The sequence below is a fragment of the Eleutherodactylus coqui genome, chromosome 12 (genome assembly GCF_035609145.1).
Source record: "Eleutherodactylus coqui strain aEleCoq1 chromosome 12, aEleCoq1.hap1, whole genome shotgun sequence".
NCBI lineage: Eukaryota > Metazoa > Chordata > Amphibia > Anura > Eleutherodactylidae > Eleutherodactylus > Eleutherodactylus coqui.
In genome coordinates this window covers 31,476,540-31,501,991 of record NC_089848.1, presented here as the reverse complement: position 1 = coordinate 31,501,991, position 25,452 = coordinate 31,476,540, and the positions used below count along the sequence as shown (strand labels likewise).

Here is a 25,452-nt window from a genome sequence, read left to right as displayed (position 1 = left end):
GTCCTGATTCATTAATTGAGGGAAAGGTAACTGCGAATTGTACATGGCATTCATCAAGCAGGACCCAATAATGACAATTAATGTAATTTAATAGCTTTTAATAAAGATGAAATATAATTTAAAAATAATTACAGCATTCTTACACTTTGAAGATATTGCTATGATATTAATCCATTCCTTGAACACAGAGAATAAAGGGCCTGGAGGCTCCATAAAAAAGATAACAGTTTAGTAACATCTATTTGCCCCAAGATCACTGCTATAAGTCATCTGTGTGCCTCGGGATGTGTTATTCTCGTGATCACTGGGGGTCTCAGCAGTCGGATCCATAGAGATTAATCTATCAATTATTTTGTAGAAAGATGATTTTGGTGAGCTAACCCCTTAAAAAGGGTCCTAGTTTTTAACTAATCCTCAGGCTAGGCTATCAAAGTTAATCAATGGGGGTCCATCACCCAGGACTCCTACCAATAAGCTGTTCGCAGGCTTCTTTTCCAGTGTATGAAGCTTCTGTATAGCTCCATACACTTTGCAGAGGCTCAAGTTGGTATTACAGGGCAATCCCATTGTAATGAATTTACTAAGAGAATATATAATTTGAAAATGAACCAAGAACATGGAAAAGAGTCATCTGGATGGCTCCTGTCAGCGTATCCCTACCTGCTAGGAAAGACTTATCCAGGCAATTAATTTTCATTTTCCCACAGTCTGTTCACATCAGTGTCAGCAGGACCTTAGTAGGGGGAAAAATGGGCAATTGCCCAGGCCCCCATCCACAAAGGAGCTCCTAGGCAATATGAAACACTGACTGGACTTGCCAATGTGCCAATGTACAGACAGGTTATGGCACCCTCCCAGAGCAGTGATGTAGCAATAGGGGTTGCTGTTGTAAAACCCATAAGTTCGGGAGGCCCAAAGGCTCTCCTCACCACTAACAAGAGCATGCAAGTGACAGACAACATATTATCTTCTTCATGTTAGTGTAGAAGGCCACTGAGCTGCCATCCATTAAGAATCCCTCAGTAGACTCACTGTGCAATGCGCCCCCTCACAGCCCTGCTGTAGTGCTATACCTGCTACAGGGCTTTAACTCCAAATTATCTTCACTGCTTTGTGAGGAGCACAGGTCACAATATCAACAGTGAAAGGGTTACAACTAGAGATGAGCGAACGTACTCGGTAAGGCCGATTTCGCAATCGAGCACCGCGATTTTCGAGTACTTCACTACTCGGGTAAAAAGATTCGGGGGGCGCCGTGGGTGAGCGGGGGGTTGCAGAGGGGAGTGGGGGGGGGGGGAAGAGGGAGAGAGAGCTCCCACCTGTTCCGCGCTGCTACCCCCCCGCTCCACTACGCCCCGCCCCCCGGCGACCCCCGAATCTTTTCACCCGAGTAGTGAAGTACTCGAAAATCGCGGTGCTCGATTGCGAAATCGGCCTTAACGAGTACGTTCGCTCATCTCTAGTTACAACGCAACATATTTCATTACAAGATGTGAATGGGTGTGTAAACAAAAAAAATTAATGTTTTAACACTCGTTCACAACTCGTGATGAAATATATGCATATAGTTAAAAAAAACTGCTATTTGTGATGGGCAATGCATTCTTAAAGGGGCTCTATCCGATATCACAACCTTTAAGTTTTTAATTTCATCAAGCTTCTTTTTTCTCTCTCCCATACCTTGGAGGTAATACGTAATCACTGTATGGTGGTAATATTTAGCCCTGGCATTTAATAACTAGAAATTTACATAAAAAAATAGTGCCGCATGCTGTGCTGCTTCATCCAGGAAAATGGCGGGCAAACAGACGGAAACTGAATAGACTCCATTATAGTCCATTCAGCGCCATTTGGTTCTGTTATAATACAGATGTGTTCATCCAGTGGATTCCGTTTATCTACTCCTTTTATGGAGAAGAATGCTGATGTGGACACTGCCATAGCCATTTGTAGCTAAGGGTCTGTTGGTATTCAGGCAACATGAATCTCCTGTCAGATCAGTGCTTTGTATCTGTCAAATTTTGGTGTGCTGTATTTATGACCTGCAGGCAGAGTGTACTAATATGTTTCCACCCGTGGCACAGGCAGAGCACACTAATCAATAATTGTATCATCGCACCCAAGAAGATGAGTGGAGCTGGGCAAAACTGGATTCCGGTGCCGCTGGGAATTTTTTACAACAGAAATTTGTGAACCAACATCGAATTCCCATTCGGCATCTAAAGAGCCCCTTGGTGGTCACCACAGTGGATGCCAGTTTCCTGTCACAGACCATTTAGTGGACCACAAAACCCTTAGATATGAAAGTTGGTGCTCTTCACTCTGAGACAATCTCTTTCTTGGTTCTTCTAAAGGCCACCAGCCTGCTATTTCTAGTTGTTACTCTGGCTCCGGGATCCTAGTACTTCGCTGAATTGGAGTACGGGTGAGGTGCTCGAGGGGAATGCCTGCATCATGTTCATCCGGTATGCGCCATGCACTTATCCTCTAGCCCGCAAGGCATTCCAAAGGTTTACCAGGATTTTGCAGATATTTTTGATAAAAGAGAGGCTGAAAGTCTGCCATCACACCGTTCTTACGATTGCCCTATTGAGCTGATGCCAGGTAACGTGCGACCACAAGGTAGAGTTTTTTTTCCTTGTTTCTTCCAAAGACACAGGCTACTGCCAAATATGTCAAGTTCAACCTGCAGAGAGGATGTATTGGCAAATGCACCTCTCCAGCAGGGATGCGTTTCTTCTTTGTGAAGAAGAAGGATGGATCTCTGAGACTGTGCATTGACTACCGGGGGCTCAATGCAATCACGGTCAAGAACAAGCACCCAATACCACTCATCTCCGAACTATTTGATCGGTTGCAAGTGGCTCAGGTCTTTACTAAATTTGATCTACGTAGCGCCTGCAATTTCATCCACATCCAAGGAGGTGATGAATGGAAGATGGCCTCAATCCAACCGTTGGCCAAGATATTCGTGAGTTTGTGTCAGCCTGTAGAGAACCGTAGGAATGCACCACAAGGTCTTCGAAATCCCATTCACAAATATCCAATCCCCAAGATATCGGGAGAGCTGCAGGACATAAGGGGGGCTTCCCTTACAGGGAAGGATCCCCCAGAAAGAGATACAAGTAATCTATCAGAAAAAACGTCTCTGCGCTTTGTGATACTGTGATGTAATATAAACAGAATGCTTGTCCTAAGAACAAAAGAAATAGCAAAGAAAGACACTTACTGGACAGGAGGGGGGTATGTGGTGTTTAGATGCCCCCTCCTTGAAGTGTTGACTCCAACATCAAGGGTAAGTATACTTCGATCCGTTGGGGTACAATCCAAAGAGTTTTTTAATAAGACAAACAGGCAACGCGTTTCGGTGTTTACACATTAACACGTTTCTCAAGCCGACATAAAACAAACATGTACTCACATTTATATAAGCAGATAAAACAAATTTCATAGGTGGCGCCATCTTAGAGGCGGGACTGATGACCTCAGTACGTTATGTCATCATGAGGGTGGAACTGCTGATGCTAGCCAATTATTTAGACAATCCGCGTCACAAAGGAGGTTGACAAATGACGTGGTCACGCCATCTCAATGACGTTTCCATAAAAAAATCAGAAGGCTTTAGCGATAATATAGGATCACTTTACAGATAAGAGGAACTCACGCCTTTTACCCCACTTCAAGGATGATGAGGTATTTAGAAAAGATGCACTTTGATGATTAATCACACTGACACAATGATGCGAAACGTCAGAACAACGTGTCCGCGTCAAAAAAACCCCACCCCTCGTCATTGAGGACACCATGTGACCTACAGAGTGACGTGGTATGCCTTGGCAGGATCGGAGTATACTTACCCTTGATTTTGGAGTCAACACTTCAAAGAGGGGGCTTCTAAACACCACATACCCCCCTCCTGTCCAGTAAGTGTCTTTCTTTGCTATTTCTTTTGTTCTTTGGACAAGCATTCTGTTTATATTACATCACAGTATCACGAAGCACAGAGACGTTTTTTTCTGATAGATTATGTGTGTCAGCCTGTATCTCTTGTGTGCAGAACAAAACGATGAGGTCAAGACCCATGTGCCTACTATGCCCATTACCAATTCTGGAGACCTCATGGCAACACATTGACATGGATTTCATTACGAATCTACCACCCTCTAACAACTGCACCATCATATGGGTAGTGGTGAACCGTTTCTCGAAAATGGTGCATCTTGTGCCTCAACCTGGGCTACTTCCTGCAGGGCAGCTGGCTGAATAGTTTATTGAGCATGTTTTTCATCTTCACGGATTCTCTAAACATATTGTATTGGACCGAAGAGTGCATTTTACATCCAAGTTCTGGAGATCCCTCTGCAAATTGCTGGGTATATCCTTGGACTTCTCCTCGTCCTATCACCCACATCCAGGTGGAGAGTGTGAATCATATTCTATTGGAGTACCTCCATCATTTCATTAATATCCATCAGAATGATTTGGTCAGCCTTCAGCCATGGGCAGAATTCTCCTACAATTAGAATGTCAGCGACTCCACTAAGGCTTCTTCATTTTTATTGTCTATGGCCAGCAACCTGGGATCCCTTTGCCCATCTCTATCACCTCTGATATTCCTGAGGCTGCATCGTCAGTGGAGAATTTTTCCAGGATATGGCAAGAAACCAAGGCAAATCTTGAAAGATCGGTGGCGGCCAAGAAGAGGTTTGCCAACCACAAGCAAAGGCTGCCTCCCAACTTTACACCAGAGGATAAAGTCTGGCTGTCCTTTGAGGAATATTAGGTTGAAGGTATCCTCTTACAAATTTGCTCCACGTTACTTGGGTCTGTTTGAGGTAATTGAAAAAAATCAATCCTGCTTGCTACAGGTTGAGACTCCCTCCCTCCCTACAGATCACTAACTCATTTAATGTTTGCATGCTCAAGCCCTTGGTACTCAATAGGTTTTCCAGAAGACCTAAACTGGTGTCATCCTAGATCCAGGCAGAGACCACCTTTGAGATCAAAGCTATTTTTGACACCAAAAAGATAAGGAGAAAGACCTATTTTTTTTAGGAAGGGCTATGAGCCTCAGGAATGGTCATGGGAGCCCTCTGAGAATATCAATGCCCCATGCCTTATTCAGGAATTTTTTCAGAGGACAGGCAGGAGGAAAGGAGGCCTTGGAGAGAGGGGTACTGTTAGGCTCAGCAGACCGAGGCGTAGTCCTGTCTCCTGAGTCTGCTTCCCTTTCTTCCAGCAGTCTCAGGGTTACTATGTCTAGCTCTTGCACCCAGCTTGTGGGGATTTGCAATCAACTTCCTATTTAAACCCTCCAGAGACTTCTCACAATGCTTGCTGTTGTTGTTCATTTCCTGGGTGACTGCAAGCAAGCTGCCAGTGTAGCTATCGTGTCTGTATACAGTTCTCTGTGTATCCTTTAATAGTTTATATTGTGTTTTTGCGTTCCCAGTTCCTTATGTGTTCTGCCGCTGGGTTTTGTTTGTCTTTCTGTTTTCCTGTGTCTGTCATCGCTACATAGGACTAGTTCAGGCTTCCGTCTTGCGTCCTTTCCTGCAAATCCGCATGGCTCGGTATAACTGCCTCTGCATTCCCATCCTCACCAGGTGGGTAGGGTGGTCTAGGAGCCAGGGTCAAGAAAGGCGGCCTGGATCTCTCCACCACCAGGAGTATCCAGGAATGTCTCCAGGACAGGGATATCTACTTCATCTGAGTACAGGGTAAGGCCCATTCCCCTTCTCTGTACCGAGTACCTGCTTTTGCTCTGTCTTCTTCTCGGTGTCAGCTGTTTATCCTCTGGGTCATTCCACTCGGCAGGACGACACAGTGGATCCAAAACACACTACGTTACACTGTAATTTATATCAGAATCAGAGGAATGCTATAAGGGGTAAGCTAAAGAAAACTAAATTGGCTCAGTTTGTAATATGTGTTCTGCTGTATAATAAATACAACTATGACAATTCAAATATTTACTTGAACAAGTCAGAGAAGTGTAAACACAAGTCAGAATGACCCAATAGACAGCGTATTAAAGGGGTTGTCCCGCGGCAGCAAGTGGGTCTATACACTTCTGTATGGCCATATTAATGTACTTTGTAATGTACATTGTGCATTAATTATGAGCCATACAGAAGTTATAAAAAGTTTTATACTTACCTGCTCCGTTGCTAGCGTCCTCGTTCCCATGGAGCCGACTAATTTTCGCCCTCCGATGGCCAAATTAGCCGCGCTTGCGCAGTCCGGGTCTTCTGCAGTCTTCTATGGGGCCGCTCGTGTAGAATGCCGGCTCCGTGTAGCTCCGCCCCGTCACGTGCCGATTCCAGCCAATCAGGAGGCTGGAATCGGCAATGGACCGCACAGAAGCCCTGGGGTCCACGGAGACAGAGGATCCCGGCGGCCATCTTCAGCAGGTAAGTATGAAGACACCGGACCGCCGGGATTCAGGTAAGCGCTGTGCGGGTTGTTTTTTTAACCCCTGCATTGGGGTTGTCTCGCGCCGAACGGGGGGGGGGGGGGGTTAAAAAAAAAAAAAAAACCCGTTTCGGCGCAGGACAACCCCTTTAAGCCCAATGTCCACAGGCCAATTTGATTTGCGGAACCTGCGCAGGGTACCTGGAAATCAAGCTGCCCGTAGGGATGCATTAGCGTCTGCAGGACAGTAAAAAGCATGTGAATGTGATTTTTTGTTTTTCTCCAGAGTCCGGATCGCACGCAATGGAAGAAATCGCTGCATGCTCCCGCATGGATGGCTTCCATTAAAGTCAATGAAAGCCATCTGATCTGCGGACCGCCAGCAACTGTCACTGTGGATGGGCCTCAGATCCGCGGGAAAGCAGGAGATTTGGAGAGAAAAAAGAGCACTGTGCATGCTGGCGCGCCCGGACACATCCGCCATGCTGAAGAAAGAAGATCCAGCCGCAACAGAGAAGACTCATGCTGGATCCGGAAATGTAAGAAAATGTCTTTTCCTCTTCATATCAGCGGGCACACATGGATACCAGTGAGGGATTCAGTAGAGGAATCCGTGCCTGCAAGTGGACATTGGGCCTTATGTGCATGAAAAATATGCACGTTATACGGTGACATATGCCCATGTGAGTGAGCCCTAAGTAACAAAATCTAATAGGTAAGCATTAACCCTTAATGACCAGCCTGTTATGGCATAAGGAAGGACCTATTTTTATAAGGTTGCATTTACACAGCCAATATTCTCATGCACGTTTTGCAGGTTGTCAGATGCACAAAACGCGCACAAAAATAGACACCATTATTTGCAGTGGGTCTATTAACATGGGCGAGTTTTCTCGTGGCAATGCTGTAAAACTGAATCATTGTAGCACGTCCTTTTTCCGTGTGAGTCTCGCTCAATAGTAGTTCATGCAAATCTGTGGTTCCCGCACATTTCACAGCACCTGGACGGGATATCCGTGAGAATCTTGTGCGCGACTCGCTGTTAAAAGTTTAAATATATTCGAATTTGTGAATTTAAAAGTTGCAGAAAGTCCAAAACAAAAATGACCCTTTTTGGTGCAGTTTTTGCCACTACAGATTTGCTGCACATGCTTTGCTGAAAATTGGAGTGGATCCGCCATGTTTGGCTTTTCCTTAACCCCTTCCCGCTGTAGGACGTACAGTTACGTCCTGTGGGGGTCGGGGTATATATGAAGAAAGATCGTGCGCCTATCTCTCATCATACAATGTGGGTGCAGGCTGTGTACTACAGCTGACACCCGCAGGCAATAGCTGCCATCAGCTACGTGGCTGATTGGCACTATTAACCATTTAAATGCCGCTGTAAATTCTGACAGCGGCATTTAAATCCCCTGAACGATATTCGGGGGTTCTGCACATTCCCTCTGCCCCTTCCTGCCCGATGAGATCGCATGGAGATGTGTGTATGTCATGGCAGCCAGGGGCCTACTGAAAGACCCCAGGGCTGTTTTAGCAGACTGCGTATCAAATCATTCCCGTGGAGTAGCTTAAGAGACTGCCTGCCTGATCGCAGTATGATGTAATGCTATGGTATTACATCATACTGAGATCAAAGTATTGCAAGTTGTGGTCCCTTAGGAGGACTAAAAAAGAATGTAAAAATAAGATTAATAAAGTTTTACTAATTGTAAAAAAAAAAAAAAAAAAGTTTAAATCACCCCCTTTTGCCATATCAATAAAAGAATCTAAATCATAAAACAAAAACACGTATTTGATATTGCCGCCTCGTAAAACTCTGATCTATCAAAATAGCGCATTATTTACTCCGGACAGTGAACGTCATCCCCCCAAAAAAATAAAGAACACCCGAAATGCACTTTTTTGCTCACCCTGTTTTCCAGAAAAAATGCAATAAAAAGTGATTAAAAAAATCATATGTTTTCCAAAATGGTACCAACTAGAGATGAGCGAGCGTACTCGCTAAGGGCAAATACTCGAGCGAGTATTGCCTTTTGCGAGGACCTGCCCACCTGTCTCAAAAGATTCGGGTGCCGGCGGGGGTGAGCAGGGGGGAGCGGGGGGTAAAAGAGAGAAAGAGAGATCTCCAGCCCGTTCCTCCCCACTCTCACCCGCCGCTCCCCGCCCCCCCAGCACCCGAATCTTTTGAGATGAGTGGACAGGTACTCGCAAAAGGCAATACTCGCTCGAGTACGCTTGCTCATCTCTAGCACCAACGTAAACTACAGGATGTCTCGCAAAAAATGAGCCCTCTCACAACTACGTTGAGGGAAAAATCTAAAAGTTATTGCGCTCAAAAGATGGCAGCAGAAAATAAATTTAAAAAATTAAATGTCTTTGAAAAAAAATAAAAGAAGTGCAGCAAAAAAACCCTCTATGTTTGGCATCATAGTAATCACACTGACCAATAGAATAAAGATATCATGTCGCTTTTGTTGCAGTTTGTGCGCCGTGGAAACAAGAAGCACAGAAAGATACCAGAATTACATTTTTTTTTCCTTTTACTCCACTTAGAATTTTTTAAAAGTTTTTCAGTACATTATATGATACATTCAATAGTTTTATTGAAAAATACAACTCGGCCCTCAAAAAACAAGCCCTCATACAGCGACGTCGATGAATAAATAAAGGAGTTACAATTTTTTAAAAGGGGGGAGGAAAAAAACTAAATGGGAAAAAAAGGGCCGCATCCTTAAGGCCTCATGTCCACGGGGAAAATCAGATCCGCTGCAGATTCTACATGTAGAATCTGCAGCGGGTCCCTCCTGCCCCGCGGACATGAGCGCTGAAAATGCAAATAAATGAGAATAAACTTACCTCCGATCCGCTCCGTTTCTTCTCTTCGTGGCGGCGTCATCTTCTCTCGTCGCGGCCGGATCTTCATTCTTCGGCTCGGCGGATGTGCACGATGACGTCGGTGACGTGCCCCGCGCATGCGCCGGGCCGAAGCAAAATGATCCGGCCGCGGCTGAGAGAAGATGGCGCCGCGGAGAAGAGAAGAACCGGAGCGGGTGAGTAAAATATGATTTTTGTGTCCCGCGGATCCGGACGGCTTCCATAGGCTTCAATAGAAGCCCGCGGGAGCCGTCCCCGCGGGAGACCCGCATGAAAATGGAGCATGGTCCAGATTTTTTCATGCTCCATTTTTTTTTAAATCCCTTTTATTGACGATCCGCGGGTATTTATCTACCCGCGGGTGGTCAATGCATCCCTATGGGGTGCGGATCCGCGCGCGGGAGAAGAGTTAAAATCCGCTGCGGATTTTAATTCTTCTTTTTCCCGTGGACATGAGCCCTAAGGGGTTAAAGAAGCGCTCTGCGAAAATGTTTTAATAATATTTAGAAATATTATGTAAATAAAATCTTACCTTATAATTATCAGGGGAATGAAATAGACCAATAAGGACACTATCGTCATGTACGGTTTCCAGTAAGACTCATCTGGCCAAAGAGCCCAACACTGCATTTCTCCATTGCTAAGTTCATATTTTCCAAATATAATCAAGGTTGGAATTGAAAATATGAAAGAAAGAGTCCAAGCGATTACAATGAGAACTTTAGCTTGTCTCTCTGTGGAAAACAAAAAAAAGACAAATATTTCAGCCATCAGCACATAAATACACAAATGAGACAAAGGATCAATCATTAAAGCAGACTTTCTCCTAAATTTTTGCTCTGATTTACGAGCAAAAAGTCAGGTTACGAGCCTGCTGGCAAGACAAAAAACTCACAAGCTGAGGCTCAGAGGGTCTATACTCACCTATCACCGGCGTTTCGTCCTCACGATGGTCTGCGGCACTGCTGCAGGCTGTCGCACCCTCCTCCTCGCCGACAGAGCATTGCTTTCTGGATGCCGGGCTTGAATGCCCCGCCTCCAGCAAGCTAATCCTCTGATTGGTTAACTCAGTGCCGCATCAGCCAATGAAAGCTGGCGCTGGGTTAACCAATCACAGCCATTCAATTAAGTCATTGAATGGCTGTGATAGGTTAACCCGGCGCCAGCTTTCATTGGCTGACACGGTACTGAATTAACCAATTGGAGGGTTAGCTTGCTGGAGGCGGGGCATTCAAGCCTGGCATCCAGAAAGCAATGCTCTGTCGGCGTGGAGGAGATTGCGACAGCCTTCAGCAGTGCCGCAGACCATAGTGGAACGCCGGCAGTAGGTGAGTATTGATTTTTTTTTTTTACTTGTAGTTAGTTTCCCCATTGAAATGAATTGGAATGCATTAACGGCACTTCAATTCATTTCAATGGAGAAAAGTGACTTGACATTGACATTTTTTTGCTTAAAAGCTCCGTCTCGGAACGAATTAAACTCATATGTCAAGGCACCACTATATTTAAAAATATTTTTTGGTGGCATTTGCATTATTCAAAGCATCACAGAAACTTTATACCCAATAACCTGACAAGCTACAATAGCATTAGATATAGCAATAAAGTATCTATTTAATATTTATTTTCGGTCTGTCTTTTATCCATACTTTATCTATCTGTAGCGAAATTTAATTTGACAACGTGTTACATAAAATTGTGCTTGACCCTTTATACAGGTCTTTATAGCAAAGATTGGGAATTGAAAACCAAGCCAGAATCCATCCACAAACAGCTGTTTTGGTGTTTTTGCCTCTCATCAGTGTGCAGTAGGATTCTGGCTTGGCTAGTGAGAGGCCTGTGACGTGGGTCGGGAGGGGTAACATCACTCCTTAGGGAGACACCTAGACGGTGAGTGAGGAGACTTATAAGGCCATTCATGCTCCTCTGGGTAATATGCAAATAAGGAAGATGGATTTCAATTCCCAATCATTGCTCTACAGATCTGTATAAAGTGGTAAGCATTAATTTGCAGGAATGCTGCCATCCAATAGGTGGCGCTGCAGAGGTATTGTTCTATCTTCCTTATTTACATAAAATTGTGATACAGAACTTTTCCTCACCTTTCCAGTAGCTTTTCAATGGCTTTTGTTGTGTTAAGATAAGATAAGCTGTTGCAGTAAGTTATCAGGGGTGCCTTGAACTTTGCTACATCTGTACATATGAGCTGCACGCATGCACTATATATAACCTCACCAATAAGCTTTCAGCTTAATCCTCAGGGAAACATAGAAGAACAATTTGTATAACCTTTCAGGCTCAAAATTGCAAAAGCCACAATGATTTGGTAGCAACTCCAAGCAATATCTAGGAGAACATATTTCTGGAGAGTTTTAGAAAAAGCCTAGACCTTATGTACCTAATATGAATGTGTAGAATGCTAATTAATATGTGCTGGGGCTCTGAGCTCCAATCCTATCAAGGACAACATCTGCATGGACTCTGTATGTTCTCTCTGTGTTTGTATAGGTTTCCTCCCACACTCCGTAAATATATTAATGGGTGAATGTGAAGCTTGGGATTTTCAAAGGAGCCTCAGACCTTGCTTCGCTGAAAACAATAGGGTGTTTATTGAAAGCCGCACATTTGCTGTGTGTGTGACCCTTCATATAAGTGGAAATTCCCACAATCCTCCTCAGAGTCTCTCTATAAAATCATTGAATTGCTGCTAGCCTGCCTCTTATAGCCTCAGAGCAGACATCCTACCACAGCTTCACTAGGGCAGGTAAATGATTATCACACAACTCATATTGATACATTTCTTCTAAGCATTTTCCTCAGTTGTAATAATGGTTTCCAGTGATAAAACAAACAAAAGGAATAAACAGAGCATTAGGGGGCCGGTCCAATGAGAGAAGCAAGGAAAAAGAAGCGTTTACACCCATTAAGGCCGCCTGCAGACGAGCGGGTCGGATCCGGCAGCGAGAATTCTCGCTGCGCGATCCGACCCGAGCGCCTGCAGGGACGAGCGCGTACTCACCCGCGCCTGGCGGCCCCGGCTCTTTCATGTGCCGGCTGCCGCGCAGCCGGCGCATGCGCAGACTGGAGCCGGCGGCCGGGTGAGTGCGTGCCCCGCAGAAAATTAGAACATGCCGCGGTTTGTTTGCCGCGCGAGATTTCGCGCGGCCAAACCGCAGCCGTCTGCATAGGAGTGCGTATTTTAATGCACTCCTATGCAAACTTTCAGCGGCGGAAATCCCGCGGGAAATCCCGCGGCGGGATTTCCGCTCATCTGCAGGCGGCCTAACTCAGATGTTTTGTCTAATGCCCCTTTTAGACCAGCCGATCCTCCTTTGCACGGACGAATGAGTGAGTGACGTCACCGCTAACTTGTTCAGCCGGTTAGACAGGCAGATCATTGTTGAGAATCATCCCCTTCTTGTTCAGTGTTTCACATTCCTACTGTTAGTGAAATTAATATGACTCCATGTTCTATCTCATGCGTAGCCGTCTTGTGATCAAGTAGCCGTCTGCTGTGTCTTGTATTTTGGACTTTTCCTTTTATAAGATTCGCTAAAATGTATTGAAGAATAAGAAGGGATCTCAATGATTGGAACATGCCAAGGCCCTAGAGTGCCTCAGGTCATTGCATCTTGTTCTGTGTTTCTCTAAACACTTATTGTTTATAATGAAAGTATCTTTGTATTCTGAGAAGTTAATTATGTTTGGTCATCTCTGCGCCTGCGTGCCTTGGGTGGAATGTTAGATGTTAAATTCCTTATCTTGTATATTTACATTTTGTTTATATTCTTTGAGCAATGGTAACAATTAAATTATAATAGATTGGAATCATTGTAATTGAACATGTGACCCTATGAAAGTGTCGCTTGTCACTCAAATAAACAGATTACTTGGGATCCCATCCCATGCTGTGTGATTTAATGTTAGTCTCCTGAGCTCAGCTTACCTCTAAACAATTTAATTTGGATCCCAAATGGCATATCGTATAGCAAATATTGGTTTGCACTAACGTTTTCGGCGCCCAACAGCAGCATAGCATTGGATCGACTCCGGACCCCAGCAAAGAATTCAGTGACTTTCACGTCACCGGGAAATCGCAGACAGAACATGCTATACAAAAAAGTGTCTGCCTTTCCCTGCAGCGGTGACTGTCCATCTGCACTGGTAAAGGAGGACACACCTGTAGTGTTTGATCCATGCCAAGAACCAGCAGACAGAGCGATGTGCCTTTGGGTAGAGATTGGAATATCTCTGAGTGCCTGAATGATGTCTGAACAATTAAGGTGAGTGTTATAGTGCTATAAAGTATGTGATTGTATTGCCCTGAGATGAGATTGTGAATGAGTGCTACTATAGCACATTGTGTGAGAAAAAAAGAATTGAGTGAAAAAGTTGTTGTGTGGAAAAATTTGCAGTGTAAGTACTGAAGCCGTACTGGAATGAATGTTATATGCTGTGTGCTGCTTGGGAATGTCTTGGTGACGTTTTTACTTGCCCCTCTCCTTCAACCTCTGACTGACATTCTTGATAAGACAGTGAACTTCTAATGTCTAATATGTAGTTACTGTGTTGTAAATTTACGGACTCTTGTGACGCTCTAAGGCCTCTGTCACACGGGCGTTTTTTCCTGCAATTTTCAGTGAAACCGCCCCACATTGCCCGCTATCCTCTGCCACAGCTGTGGCACAGCTGTGACAGAGGAGAACGATGTTCGCCCATTGAATTCAATGGAGCCGGCAATACAGCCGGCTCCATTGAAAGCAATGGGCTGCCGGTGAGCGCGGGATGAATTTTCGGGAAGGGCTTAAAAATATAAGCCCTTCCCTGCAATTCATCCAGAAATGTCTAAAAATAAAAAATGAATGACAGCTGAGAGCTGCCTCTGATTGGTCCCTGCGCTCAGCCAATCAGAGGCAGCACTCACTCACCCATTCATAAATTCATAAATGGGTGAGTGAGAGCTGTCTCTGATTGGTGAGGGCTGTGACCAATCAGAGGCAGCCCATTCAGCAGGCGGGGATTTTAAATCCCCGGCTGCTGAGAACTACACAGAACAGTTCAAGAGAACTGCCGGCCGGACGCGGCTGAACTCCGGCTGCAGGGAAAAGGTGAGTATACATTTTTTTTTTTTACACATTTTAGGATGCTTTTCAGGGGAGGGCTTATATTTTTAAGCCCTTCCCGAAAATTCATCCAGTGCTCGCCGGCAGCCTATTGCTTTCAATGGAGTCCGCTGTATTGCCGGCTCCATTGAATTCAATGTGCGAACATCGTTCTTCTCTGCACAGCTGTTACAGCTGTGGCAGAGGAGAACGATCTTTATTATATGTTCTCAATGGGGTCGGCGCTGCTGCCGCTGACCCCATTGGGTGCATATATAGAACACAGCGATGCGCAGAACGCAGATAGGCGCGTTCTGCGAATCGTTGTGTCCTATAATTGATCGCACATCCGCATAAAAAGCGGACATGTGACCGATCCCATTGGGATGCATTTGGTCTATAGATCTGCAGATCACAAGGGCGTCTGCAGATCGGACCAAAAAACGGTTGTGTGACCGAGGCCTAACACTGTAGAGGATTGCACTTGAATTTGGTAAATATAAATGTATTTGAAATATTGTATCTGACCAAAGAAAGGGTTTCTTCAGACTTTCATGTTGTTGAGGTAGACAGAATATCTTAATTTGACATAGCCACATCTGGATGAAGTGTTTTTCCTGCCCTCCTATCGGCTGTGTTTCCTTCTGACTGCTGAATTGGCGGAGAGTAGTATCATGTTGTGCTCCCTGGTGTGTGGCACATGCTAAAGGGGTCTGATGTTTATTGCTTATATTATCAGGATAGAATACTATAGGATGCACTGGTGAGTAGTGTGCTGTTCCTCTAGGTGTACTGCCTGGAGAGTAGTGTGTTGTTCCTCTAGGTGTACTGCCTGGTGAGTAGTGTGTTCTTCCTCAAGGTGTACTGCCTGGTGAGTAGTGTGTTGTTCCTCTCAGTGTACTGCCTGGTGAGTAGTGTGTTGTTCCTCCTAGGTGTACTGCCTGGTGAGTAGTGTGTTGTTCCTCTAGGTGTACTGCCTGGTGAGTAGTGTGTTGTTCCTCTAGTTGTACTGCCTGGTGAGTAGTGCGTTGTTCCTCTAGGTGTACTGCCTGGTGAGTAGTGCGTTGTTGCTCTAGGTGTACTGCCTGGTGAGTAGTGCGTTGTTCCTCTAGGTGTACTGCCTGGTGAGTAGTGTGTTGTTCCTCTAGGTGTACTGCCTGGTGAGTACTGTGTTGTTCCTTTATGTGTACAGCCTGGTGAGTAGTGCGTTGTTCCTCCAGGTGTACTGCCTGGTGAGTAGTGCGTTGTTCCTCTAGGTGTACTGCCTGGTGAGTAGTGTGTTGTTCCTCTAGTTGTACTGCCCTGTGAGTAGTGTGTTGTTCCTCTAGGTGTACTGCCTGGTGAGTAGTGTGTTGTTCCTCTAGTTGTACTGCCTGGTGAGTAGTGTGTTGTTCCTCTAGTTGTACTGCCTGGTGAGTAGTGTGTTATTCCTCTTGGTGTACTGCCTGGTAAGTAGTGTGTTGTTCCTCTAGTTGTACTGCCCTGTGAGTAGTGCGTTGTTCCTCTATGTGTACTGCCTGGAAAGTAGTGTGTTGTTCCTCTAGGTGTACTGCCTGGTGAGTAGTGTGTTGTTCCTCTCGGTGTATTGCCTGGTGAGTAATGTGTTGTTCCTCTTGGTGTACTGCCTGGAGAGTAGTGTGTTGTTCCTCTAGGTGTACTGCCTGGTGAGTAGTGTGTTGTTCCTCTAGTTGTACTGCCCTGTGAGTAGTGCGTTGTTCCTCTAGGTGTACTGCCTGGTGAGTATTGTGTTGTTCCTCTAGGTGTACTGCCTGGTGAGTAGTGTGTTGTTCCTCTCGGTGTATTGCCTGGTGAGTAATGTGTTGTTCCTCTTGGTGTACTGCCTGGAGAGTAGTGTGTTGTTCCTCTAGGTGTACTGCCTGGTGAGTAGTGTGTTGTTCCTCTAGGTGTACTGCCTGGTGAATAGTGTGTTGTTTCTCTAGGTGTACTGCCTGGAGAGTAGTGTGTTGTTCCTCTAGGTGTACTGCCTGGAGAGTAGTGTGTTGTTCCTCTAGGTGTACTGCCTGGAGAGTAGTGTGTTGTTCCTCTAGTTGTACTGCCTGGTGAGTAGTGGGTTGTTCTTCTAGTTGTACTGCCTGGTGAGTAGTGTGTTGCTCCTCTAGTTGTACTGCCTGGTGAGTAGTGTGTTGCTCCTCTAGTTGTACTGCCTGGTGAGTAGTGTGTTGTTCCTCTAGTTGTACTGCCTGGTGAGTAGTGTGTTGTTCCTCTAGTTGTACTGCCTGGTGAGTAGTGTCTTGTTCCTCTAGTTGTACTGCCTGGTGAGTAGTGTGTTGTTCCTCTAGTTGTACTGCCTGGTGAGTAGTGTGTTGTTCCTCTAGTTGTACTGCCTGGTGAGTAGTGTGTTGTTCCTCTAGTTGTACTGCCTGGTGAGTAGTGTGTTGTTCCTCCAGTTGTACTGCCTGGTGAGTAGTGTCTTGTTCCTCTAGTTGTACTGCCTGGTGAGTAGTGTGTTGTTCCTCTAGGTGTACTGCCTAGTGAGTAGTGTGTTGTTCCTCTAGGTGTTATGCCTGGTGAGTAGTGTATTGTCTCTCTAGGTGTACTGCCTGGAGAGTAGTGCGTTGTTCCTCTAGGTGTGCTGCCTGGTGAGTAGTGTGTTGTTCCTCTAGGTGTACTGCCTGGAGAGTAGTGTGTTGTTCCTCTAGGTGTACTGCCTGGTGAGTAGTGTGTTGTTGCTCAAGGTGTACTGCCTGGTGAGTAGTGTGTTGTTCCTCTCGGTGTACTGCCTGGTGAGTAGTGTATTGTCTCTCTAGGTGTACTGCCTGGAGAGTAATGTGTTGTTCCTCTTGGTGTACTGCCTGGAGAGTAGTGTGTTGTTCCTCTAGGTGTACTGCCTGGTGAGTAGTGTGTTGTTCCTCTAGGTGTACTGCCTGGTGAATAGTGTGTTGTTTCTCTAGGTGTACTGCCTGGAGAGTAGTGTGTTGTTCCTCTAGGTGTACTGCCTGGAGAGTAGTGTGTTGTTCCTCTAGGTGTACTGCCTGGAGAGTAGTGTGTTGTTCCTCTAGTTGTACTGCCTGGTGAGTAGTGGGTTGTTCTTCTAGTTGTACTGCCTGGTGAGTAGTGTGTTGCTCCTCTAGTTGTACTGCCTGGTGAGTAGTGTGTTGCTCCTCTAGTTGTACTGCCTGGTGAGTAGTGTGTTGTTCCTCTAGTTGTACTGCCTGGTGAGTAGTGTGTTGTTCCTCTAGTTGTACTGCCTGGTGAGTAGTGTCTTGTTCCTCTAGTTGTACTGCCTGGTGAGTAGTGTGTTGTTCCTCTAGTTGTACTGCCTGGTGAGTAGTGTGTTGTTCCTCTAGTTGTACTGCCTGGTGAGTAGTGTGTTGTTCCTCTAGTTGTACTGCCTGGTGAGTAGTGTGTTGTTCCTCCAGTTGTACTGCCTGGTGAGTAGTGTCTTGTTCCTCTAGTTGTACTGCCTGGTGAGTAGTGTGTTGTTCCTCTAGGTGTACTGCCTAGTGAGTAGTGTGTTGTTCCTCTAGGTGTTATGCCTGGTGAGTAGTGTATTGTCTCTCTAGGTGTACTGCCTGGAGAGTAGTGCGTTGTTCCTCTAGGTGTGCTGCCTGGTGAGTAGTGTGTTGTTCCTCTAGGTGTACTGCCTGGAGAGTAGTGTGTTGTTCCTCTAGGTGTACTGCCTGGTGAGTAGTGTGTTGTTGCTCAAGGTGTACTGCCTGGTGAGTAGTGTGTTGTTCCTCTCGGTGTACTGCCTGGTGAGTAGTGCGTTGTTCCTCTAGGTGTACTGCCTGGTGAGTAGTGTGTTGTTCCTCTAGTTGTACTGCCCTGTGAGTAGTGCGTTGTTCCTCTAGGTGTACTGCCTGGTGAGTATTGTATCATTCCTCTAGGTGTACTGCCTAGTGAGTAGTGTGTTGTTCCTCTAGGTGTTATGCCTGGTGAGTAGTGTATTGTCTCTCTAGGTGTACTGCCTGGAGAGTAGTGCGTTGTTCCTCTAGGTGTGCTGCCTGGTGAGTAGTGTGTTGTTCCTCTAGGTGTACTGCCTGGAGAGTAGTGTGTTGTTCCTCTAGGTGTACTGCCTGGTGAGTAGTGTGTTGTTGCTCAAGGTGTACTGCCTGGTGAGTAGTGTGTTGTTCCTCTCGGTGTACTGCCTGGTGAGTAGTGCGTTGTTCCTCTAGGTGTACTGCCTGGTGAGTAGTGTGTTGTTCCTCTAGTTGTACTGCCCTGTGAGTAGTGCGTTGTTCCTCTAGGTGTACTGCCTGGTGAGTATTGTATCATTCCTCTAGGTGTACTGCCTGGTGAGTAATGTGTTGTTCCTCTAGGTGTACTGCCTGGAGAGTAGTGTGTTGTTCCTCTAGGTGTACTGCCTGGTGAGTAGTGTGTTGTTCCTCTTGGTGTACTGCCTGGTGAGTAGTGTGTTGTTCCTCTAGGTGTACTGCCGGGTGAGTAGTGTGTTGTTCCTCTAGTTGTACTGCCTGGTGAGTAGTGTGTTGTTCTTCTAGTTGTACTGCCTGGTGAGTAGTGTGTTGCTCCTCTAGTTGTACTGCCTGGTGAGTAGTGTGTTGCTCCTCTAGTTGTACTGCCTGGTGAATAGTGTGTTGCTCCTCTAGGTGTACTGCCTGGAGAGTAGTGTGTTGTTTCTCTAGGTGTACTGCCTGGAGAGTAGTGCGTTGTTCCTCTATGTGTACTGCCTGGTAAGTATTGTGTTGTTCCTCTAGTTGTACTGCCTGGTGAGTAGTGTGTTGTTCCTCTAGTTGTACTGCCTGGTGAGTAGTGTGTTGTTCCTCTAGTTGTACTGCCTGGTGAGTAGTGTGTTGTTCCTCTAGGTGTGCTGCCTGGTGAGTAGTGTGTTGTTCCTCTAGGTGTACTGCCTGGAGAGTAGTGTGTTGTTCCTCTAGGTGTGCTGCCTGGTGAGTAGTGTGTTGTTCCTCTAGGTGTACTGCCTGGAGAGTAGTGTGTTGTTCCTCTAGGTGTACTGCCTGGTGAGTAGTGTGTTGTTCCTTTAGGTTTACTGCTTGGAGAGTAGTGTGTTGTTCCTCTAGGTGTACTGCCTGGGGAGTAGTGTGTTGTTCCTTTCAGTGTACTGCCTGGTGAGTAGTGTGTTGTTCCTCTAGGTGTACTGCCTGGTGAGTAGTGTGTTGTTCCTCTAGTTGTACTGCCTGGTGAGTAGTGTGTTGTTCTTCTAGTTGTACTGCCTGGTGAGTAGTGTGTTGCTCCTCTAGTTGTACTGCCTGGTGAGTAGTGTGTTGCTCCTCTAGTTGTACTGCCTGGTGAGTAGTGTGTTGTTCCTCTAGTTGTACTGCCTGGTGAGTAGTGTGTTGTTCCTCTAGTTGTACTGCCTGGTGACTAGTGTGTTGTTCCTCTAGTTGTACTGCCTGGTGAGTAGTGTGTTGTTCCTCTAGTTGTACTGCCTGGTGAGTAGTGTGTTGCTCCACTAGTTGTACTGCCTGGTGAGTAGTGTGTTGCTCCTCTAGTTGTACTGCCTGGTGAGTAGTGTGTTGTTCCTCTAGTTGTACTGCCTGGTGAGTAGTGTGTTGTTCCTCTAGTTGTACTGCCTGGTGAGTAGTGTGTTGTTCCTCTAGTTGTACTGCCTGGTGAGTAGTGTGTTGTTCCTCTAGGTGTACTGCCTGGTGAGTAGTGTGTTGTTCCTCTAGGTGTGCTGCCTGGTGAGTAGTGTATTGTCCCTCTAGGTGTACTGCCTTGAGAGTAGTGCGTTGTTCCTCTAGGTGTGCTGCCTGGTGAGTAGTGTGTTGTTCCTCCTAGGTGTACTGCCTGGAGAGTAGTGTGTTGTTCCTCTAGGTGTTCTGCCTGGTGAGTAGTGTGTTATTCCTCTTGGTGTACCGCCTGGTGAGTAGTGTGTTGTTCCTCTAGGTGTACTGCCTGGTGAGTATTGTGTTGTTCCTCTAGGTGTACTGGCTGGTGAGTAGTGTGTTGTTCCTCTAGGTGTGCTACCTGGTGAGTAGTGTGTTGTCCCTCTAGGTGAGTAGTGTGTTGTTCCTCTATGTGTACTGCCTGGTGAGTAGTGTGTTATTCCTCTTGGTGTACCGCCTGGTGAGTAGTGCGTTGTTCCTCTAGGTGTACTGGCTGGTGAGTAGTGTGTTGTTCCTCTAGGTGTGCTGCCTTGTGAGTAGTGTGTTATCCCTCTAGGTGTACTGCCTGGTGAGTAGTGTGTTGTTCCTCTAGTTGTACTGCCTGGTGAGTAGTGTGTTGTTCTTCTAGTTGTACTGCCTGGTGAGTAGTGTGTTGCTCCTCTAGTTGTACTGTGGTGAGTAGTGTGTTGCTCCTCTAGTTGTACTGCCTGGTGAGTAGTGTGTTGTTCCTCTAGGTGTACTGCCTGGTGAGTAGTGTGTTGTTCCTCTAGTTGTACTGCCTAGTGAGTAGTGTGTTGTTCCTCTAGTTGTACTGCCTGGTGAGTAGTGTGTTGTTCCTCTAGGTGTACTGCCTGGAGAGTAGTGTGTTGTTTCTCTAGGTGTACTGCCTGGAGAGTAGTGCGTTGTTCCTCTAGGTGTACTGCCTGGTGAGTAGTGTGTTGTTCCTCTAGGTGTACTGCCTGGTGAGTAGTGTGTTGTTCCTCTAGGTGTACTGCCTGGTGAGTAGTGTGTTGTTCCTCTAGGTGTGCTGCCTGGTGAGTAGTGTGTTGTTCCTCTAGGTGTACTGCCTGGTGAGTAGTGTGTTGTTCCTCTATGTGTACTGCCTGGTGAGTAGTGTGTTGTTCCTCTAGGTGTACTGCCTGGTGAGTAGTGCGTTGTTCCTCTAGGTGTACTGCCTGGTGAGTAGTGTGTTGTTCCTTTAGGTGTACTACCAGGATAGAGGAGTCACACCTTGGCTACCAGGATAGAGGAGTCAGGCTGGCCAGCAAATCCTTTGTGCTGACCAGAATAGTGACCAAAAGACCGCCAAACAGATTGTAGGGAAGAGAGAGAGGGCAAAAACACAATCAAGGACTTTGGAAAAACATATCTGTGAACCTAAAGGATGTGTTTTAAAAGACAACTGTGACAGAGAATCCTGATTATATGCTGACAATATCTTTTTGCAACACTGATTTACGGACTGTTCAGTCTTATTATTAGTGTATATGCCCAGCACACAGTCTGACTTCTACTGACATTACACAGAACGACGAGACAGTAGAGGAATTCTTTGTCAGACTACCGATGGGCTATGGCCAACATGGTATTTCAGATCAGTGTCTGCTTGTTTCAGCTTACGGGCTTGGGGAGCCATTGAGGGAGGAGCTTATCATGGGACATCCAACATGTCGTAGGGCAGTTTCCTCTAGATTGGGATATATGGCGAAAAGAGGAAAGCAAAAAAGGCAGAGGCAAGAGGGGTAGTACTTTGATTAGTTACATCTGCGGAGTAGAGGGGCATATTAGAAGAGCTTGTCGTGCCCCACTCACAGGATGCTCTTCTCTGCGGTGAAGAAAAAAAAAAGCTTCTTTTTTCTTTAACCCTTTCCAATCCACTGTCTGACGTCTGAAGACATTCTGATTGAAGGCTGTACAGCTCTGACGTCGGAAGATGTCCGGCAGGGTATTCTTACTGTATATTACTGGCCCTTCTGTTGCAGGGGGCCTCTCCAGCATGTCCTATACCGCAGTACTGGTTCCAGCCAGCAGATGGCGCCATTGTATAATGGCCGAAAGAGAAAGCCCCCTAGGAAACTCTAAATCGAAAATTGGATTGCAAAGCGTTAATGCGTTTCACCATTCTCTGCAATTCTGTTGTTAAAACTACTTTTTGTGCAATGTGTGTTTCCACATACTCTATTCCTATTTTTACGTAAACACTCAGAGATATACCTCTTTTAATTACTAATGACTAATATCTGAAGTTGTTTAAAGATTCTGTCTTCTCCATATCTTTTGCCATACTTGAATCATGTAACAGTGCTGAAATGGCTATTATGTTTTCTCATAAAGAGAGATAAGAGTCCTGTTATGTGCTCAAGGCCAAGGAGAGAAGGTACTTAGCCTGAGTGCAGCTATGAGCAACTAACATTGCTGCTTGCAATGAATAGGAAAATTCTACAGTGTTGGATGAATTGCAGGTTTTGAATTGATTGTGGTTTTAGATCTCTGCAGTATTTTGACAGTGTGCACAATAACAGCTGTTTGTGTAATGTAAATGGTGAGACTGTCGTTGACGTGTAAAAGATGTGACTTAAATGGTTTAACCCTTTCCAATCCACTGCCTGACGTCTGAAGATATTCTAATTGAAGGCTGTACAGCTCGGATGTCGAAAGACGTTTGGCAGGGTATTCTTAGTGCATATTACTGGCCACTCTGTTGTCGGGGGCCTCTCCAGCATGTCCCATACCACATACCTGGATCTAGCCAGCAGATGGCGCCATTGTAAAATGGCAGAAAGAGAAAGCCCCCTAGGAAACCCTGAATCCAAAATTGGATTGCAAAGAGTTAAGTAAGTTATAAAAACACTTGTTTGTGATGTGAATGTGCAGATGGCGAATTTCAAATGAAAGAACAAAGAAGCAGACAACCGTCCAGAATCAAAGGGGTGGAGCTAGATGATGTAACAGTACGTAATGGGTCACCGACTTGTCCACAAAGGAGGGGGGTAGAATTTTGGACTGTCAGGAAAAGTTTTTTGTCAAATATGATGAGGCATTGCAGGCAGAATCAGATTAATAATGAATTTGCTTAAAGGATATCACATTTCCAATGTGGATAGATGTTTGTGGATTATTTTGCCCTGGTATAGCTTTTACACTTTTAAATGAATAAAACCCTTAGAATTAAATTATTTCTGCTGCCCCATGGTCCCCATATAGTTCCAAATTAAGGGGGGAAGAATGTGTGCTAATTAAGCTTATCAATGACCCCTTGTGGCTGTGTGACGCTACACTCTGGGCTGTCATATGGTGCAGTATCTCTCTTATTGCTTCTAGACATCCCTGATAAAGTATTGGTTGGGGTATGGTAATATCTTCTGATGTATCGATGGGGATCATGAAAGAAAAAATGGGTTTAGATTATTTATTATTTGGTTAATGACATAATGGAATTTTTAACACCCTAAATTCAAAAATGAAGTATATGGATTTTAATTTTGGCATTTTTCATTCTACAGTATAGAATAAAGTTTACTTGAAAAATTCCTTTTTAGGCCTCAGTCAGACGGGCGTTTTTATGTGCGTATGTTATTTGCATTTCCAATCTGCATCTATTAAGAGCCAGTGCTTTTCAATGGCAGCGGTCCTATGCCCGATGTTTACCTGCGCACAAAAATGTGCAGTGGTAAATATAGGGCAGCGTATTTAAAACGCAAGTAACTGCGGCATGCGTCTTCTTTGGATGTAAAACCTCTGGATGCTGTTGCATCCAGGGGTTTCACCTTGTGCTCAACGGGGCCGGCGGCAGCAGCGCCAACTCCATTGAGAACATGCAGTGAATCCTCTGAGCCCTTAGTTAGAAGGTCCCTAGACAATAAGCTGACCACAGGTTGCTCAACAGCTGTAATCTGTTTCTACCAAGCAACAAATGTTACATCTTGTTTCTTTTGTGTATCTGCAGAGTAAAGTATGCTTACACAACAGATTGGAGAAACAATTATAATAAAGGGTAAGAAAAATAGCAGGGGACTTTTGGAAAAGAAAAAAAAAGTTGTCTTAAACTCTCATGATATGAAGATGCATCAAGGGAACTTTGGGATGATAAAAAGAAAGTATCTGCTGATATTCTATTCTAGTTTTCAGGTGATCTTGATCTCAGGGGTAACAGAACTATGTGACAAGTTTAATGGAAGTCATTGCCATGTCTATAGAGGTTGTGACCCACTTCTACAGACCTTTGGAAGGTCCTGTGGCCTCTAAATTCTGGATTATGGGACATCTCTGGAACGACATAAAAATGTCATTTTATAGGTTTGTAAGAGTAGAGATCATAACAGCAGAATACAAGCCCAGAAAGCGAATCACCTAATCTCATCTTGAATAATGCCATTGTAGATATCTACATTGTACGCAGGGATAGGGCATACAAATGGCTTACATTAAATACAACAAGGTGGTGCTGATAAGTCTTTGGCTTTGTGTTCTTTTTTTGTTTCTATGGTAACGAATGTTACATCACATGAAAGCCTTATGTGTCTAATATATGTTTTCAAAATTTTCTGTTTGTAGCTTATGGCAACAGTGATCTCGGCACACGGGAAAACAAAATGGCGGAGTCTAAGGCGATATTCACAGCAAATGAGAGCAGATGAGTGATAAAGTCCGCAAAGGATATTCATGGTGATATGTCGCAGACATTGGGGGGGGCAATGCCCTTCATATTCTACAGTTAAGAACTAGATTGCCAAATTTAAAACGGGCCACTTCAGCACCAATGATGAGGAACGTCCTGGATGACCGAGAGAGGTTGTTGTTCCAGAGATCGTCGATGCTGCGCACAACCTCATACTGGAGAATTGGCCAATGTCAGCTGCAGGAATAGCAGACATCATGGGGATTTCTGGTGAACGTGTTTGTGTCATTATCCATGAAGAAGCCATCTGCAAAGTGGGTCCCCAAATATTTGACAACAGATCAGAAAAGCATGCGAGTAAAAACTTCCTGATCCATTTGTCAGCGTTTCCGGACTGATAAGAACTTCCTGGATCGACTGGTCACTATGGATGAGACCTGGATTTATTTGTATGACCCTGAAACCAAGGAGCAGTCAAAAGACTGGAGGCACAGTGGTTCTCCTCACCCAAGGAAGTTCAGGGTTCAAAAATCAGCCACTAAGTGATGGCGTCTGTGTTCTGGCATAAGGAGGGCATGCTGCTAGTGGACTACCTTCAGAATGGTTCCATCAATGCAAGGTATTACATTGAACTTTTGGACCAATTGATGGCAGCTCTGAAGGCCAAAAGGCGCGGCAAGCTGTCCAAAGGAATCTTATTCCTGTAAGACAACGTCTCCGCTCACACTGCACAAGCGACCACGGCAAAACTGGTGGAGCTAGGCTTCCAGTTGGTTGACCACCCACCTTATTCACCAGATCTAGCTCCCTCCGACTATCATCTGTTTCCAAACCTGAAGAAACATCTCAAGGGTACCAAATTTACACCATTTCTAATGCCATGGCTGCTGCAGAT

General features: G+C 45.3%; 1 protein-coding gene across 1 annotated transcript in view; it reads right to left on the bottom strand.

Annotated features, from left to right (window-relative positions):
* NPSR1 (neuropeptide S receptor 1) overlaps positions 1–25,452 on the bottom strand; it is a 283,390-nt gene that overhangs the window by 121,059 nt on the left and 136,879 nt on the right. The window contains exon 5 of the mRNA XM_066584499.1: positions 9,821–10,022. Within this exon, the coding sequence (XP_066440596.1) occupies positions 9,821–10,022 (202 nt within the window). The remainder of the gene's footprint in view (positions 1–9,820; positions 10,023–25,452) is intronic.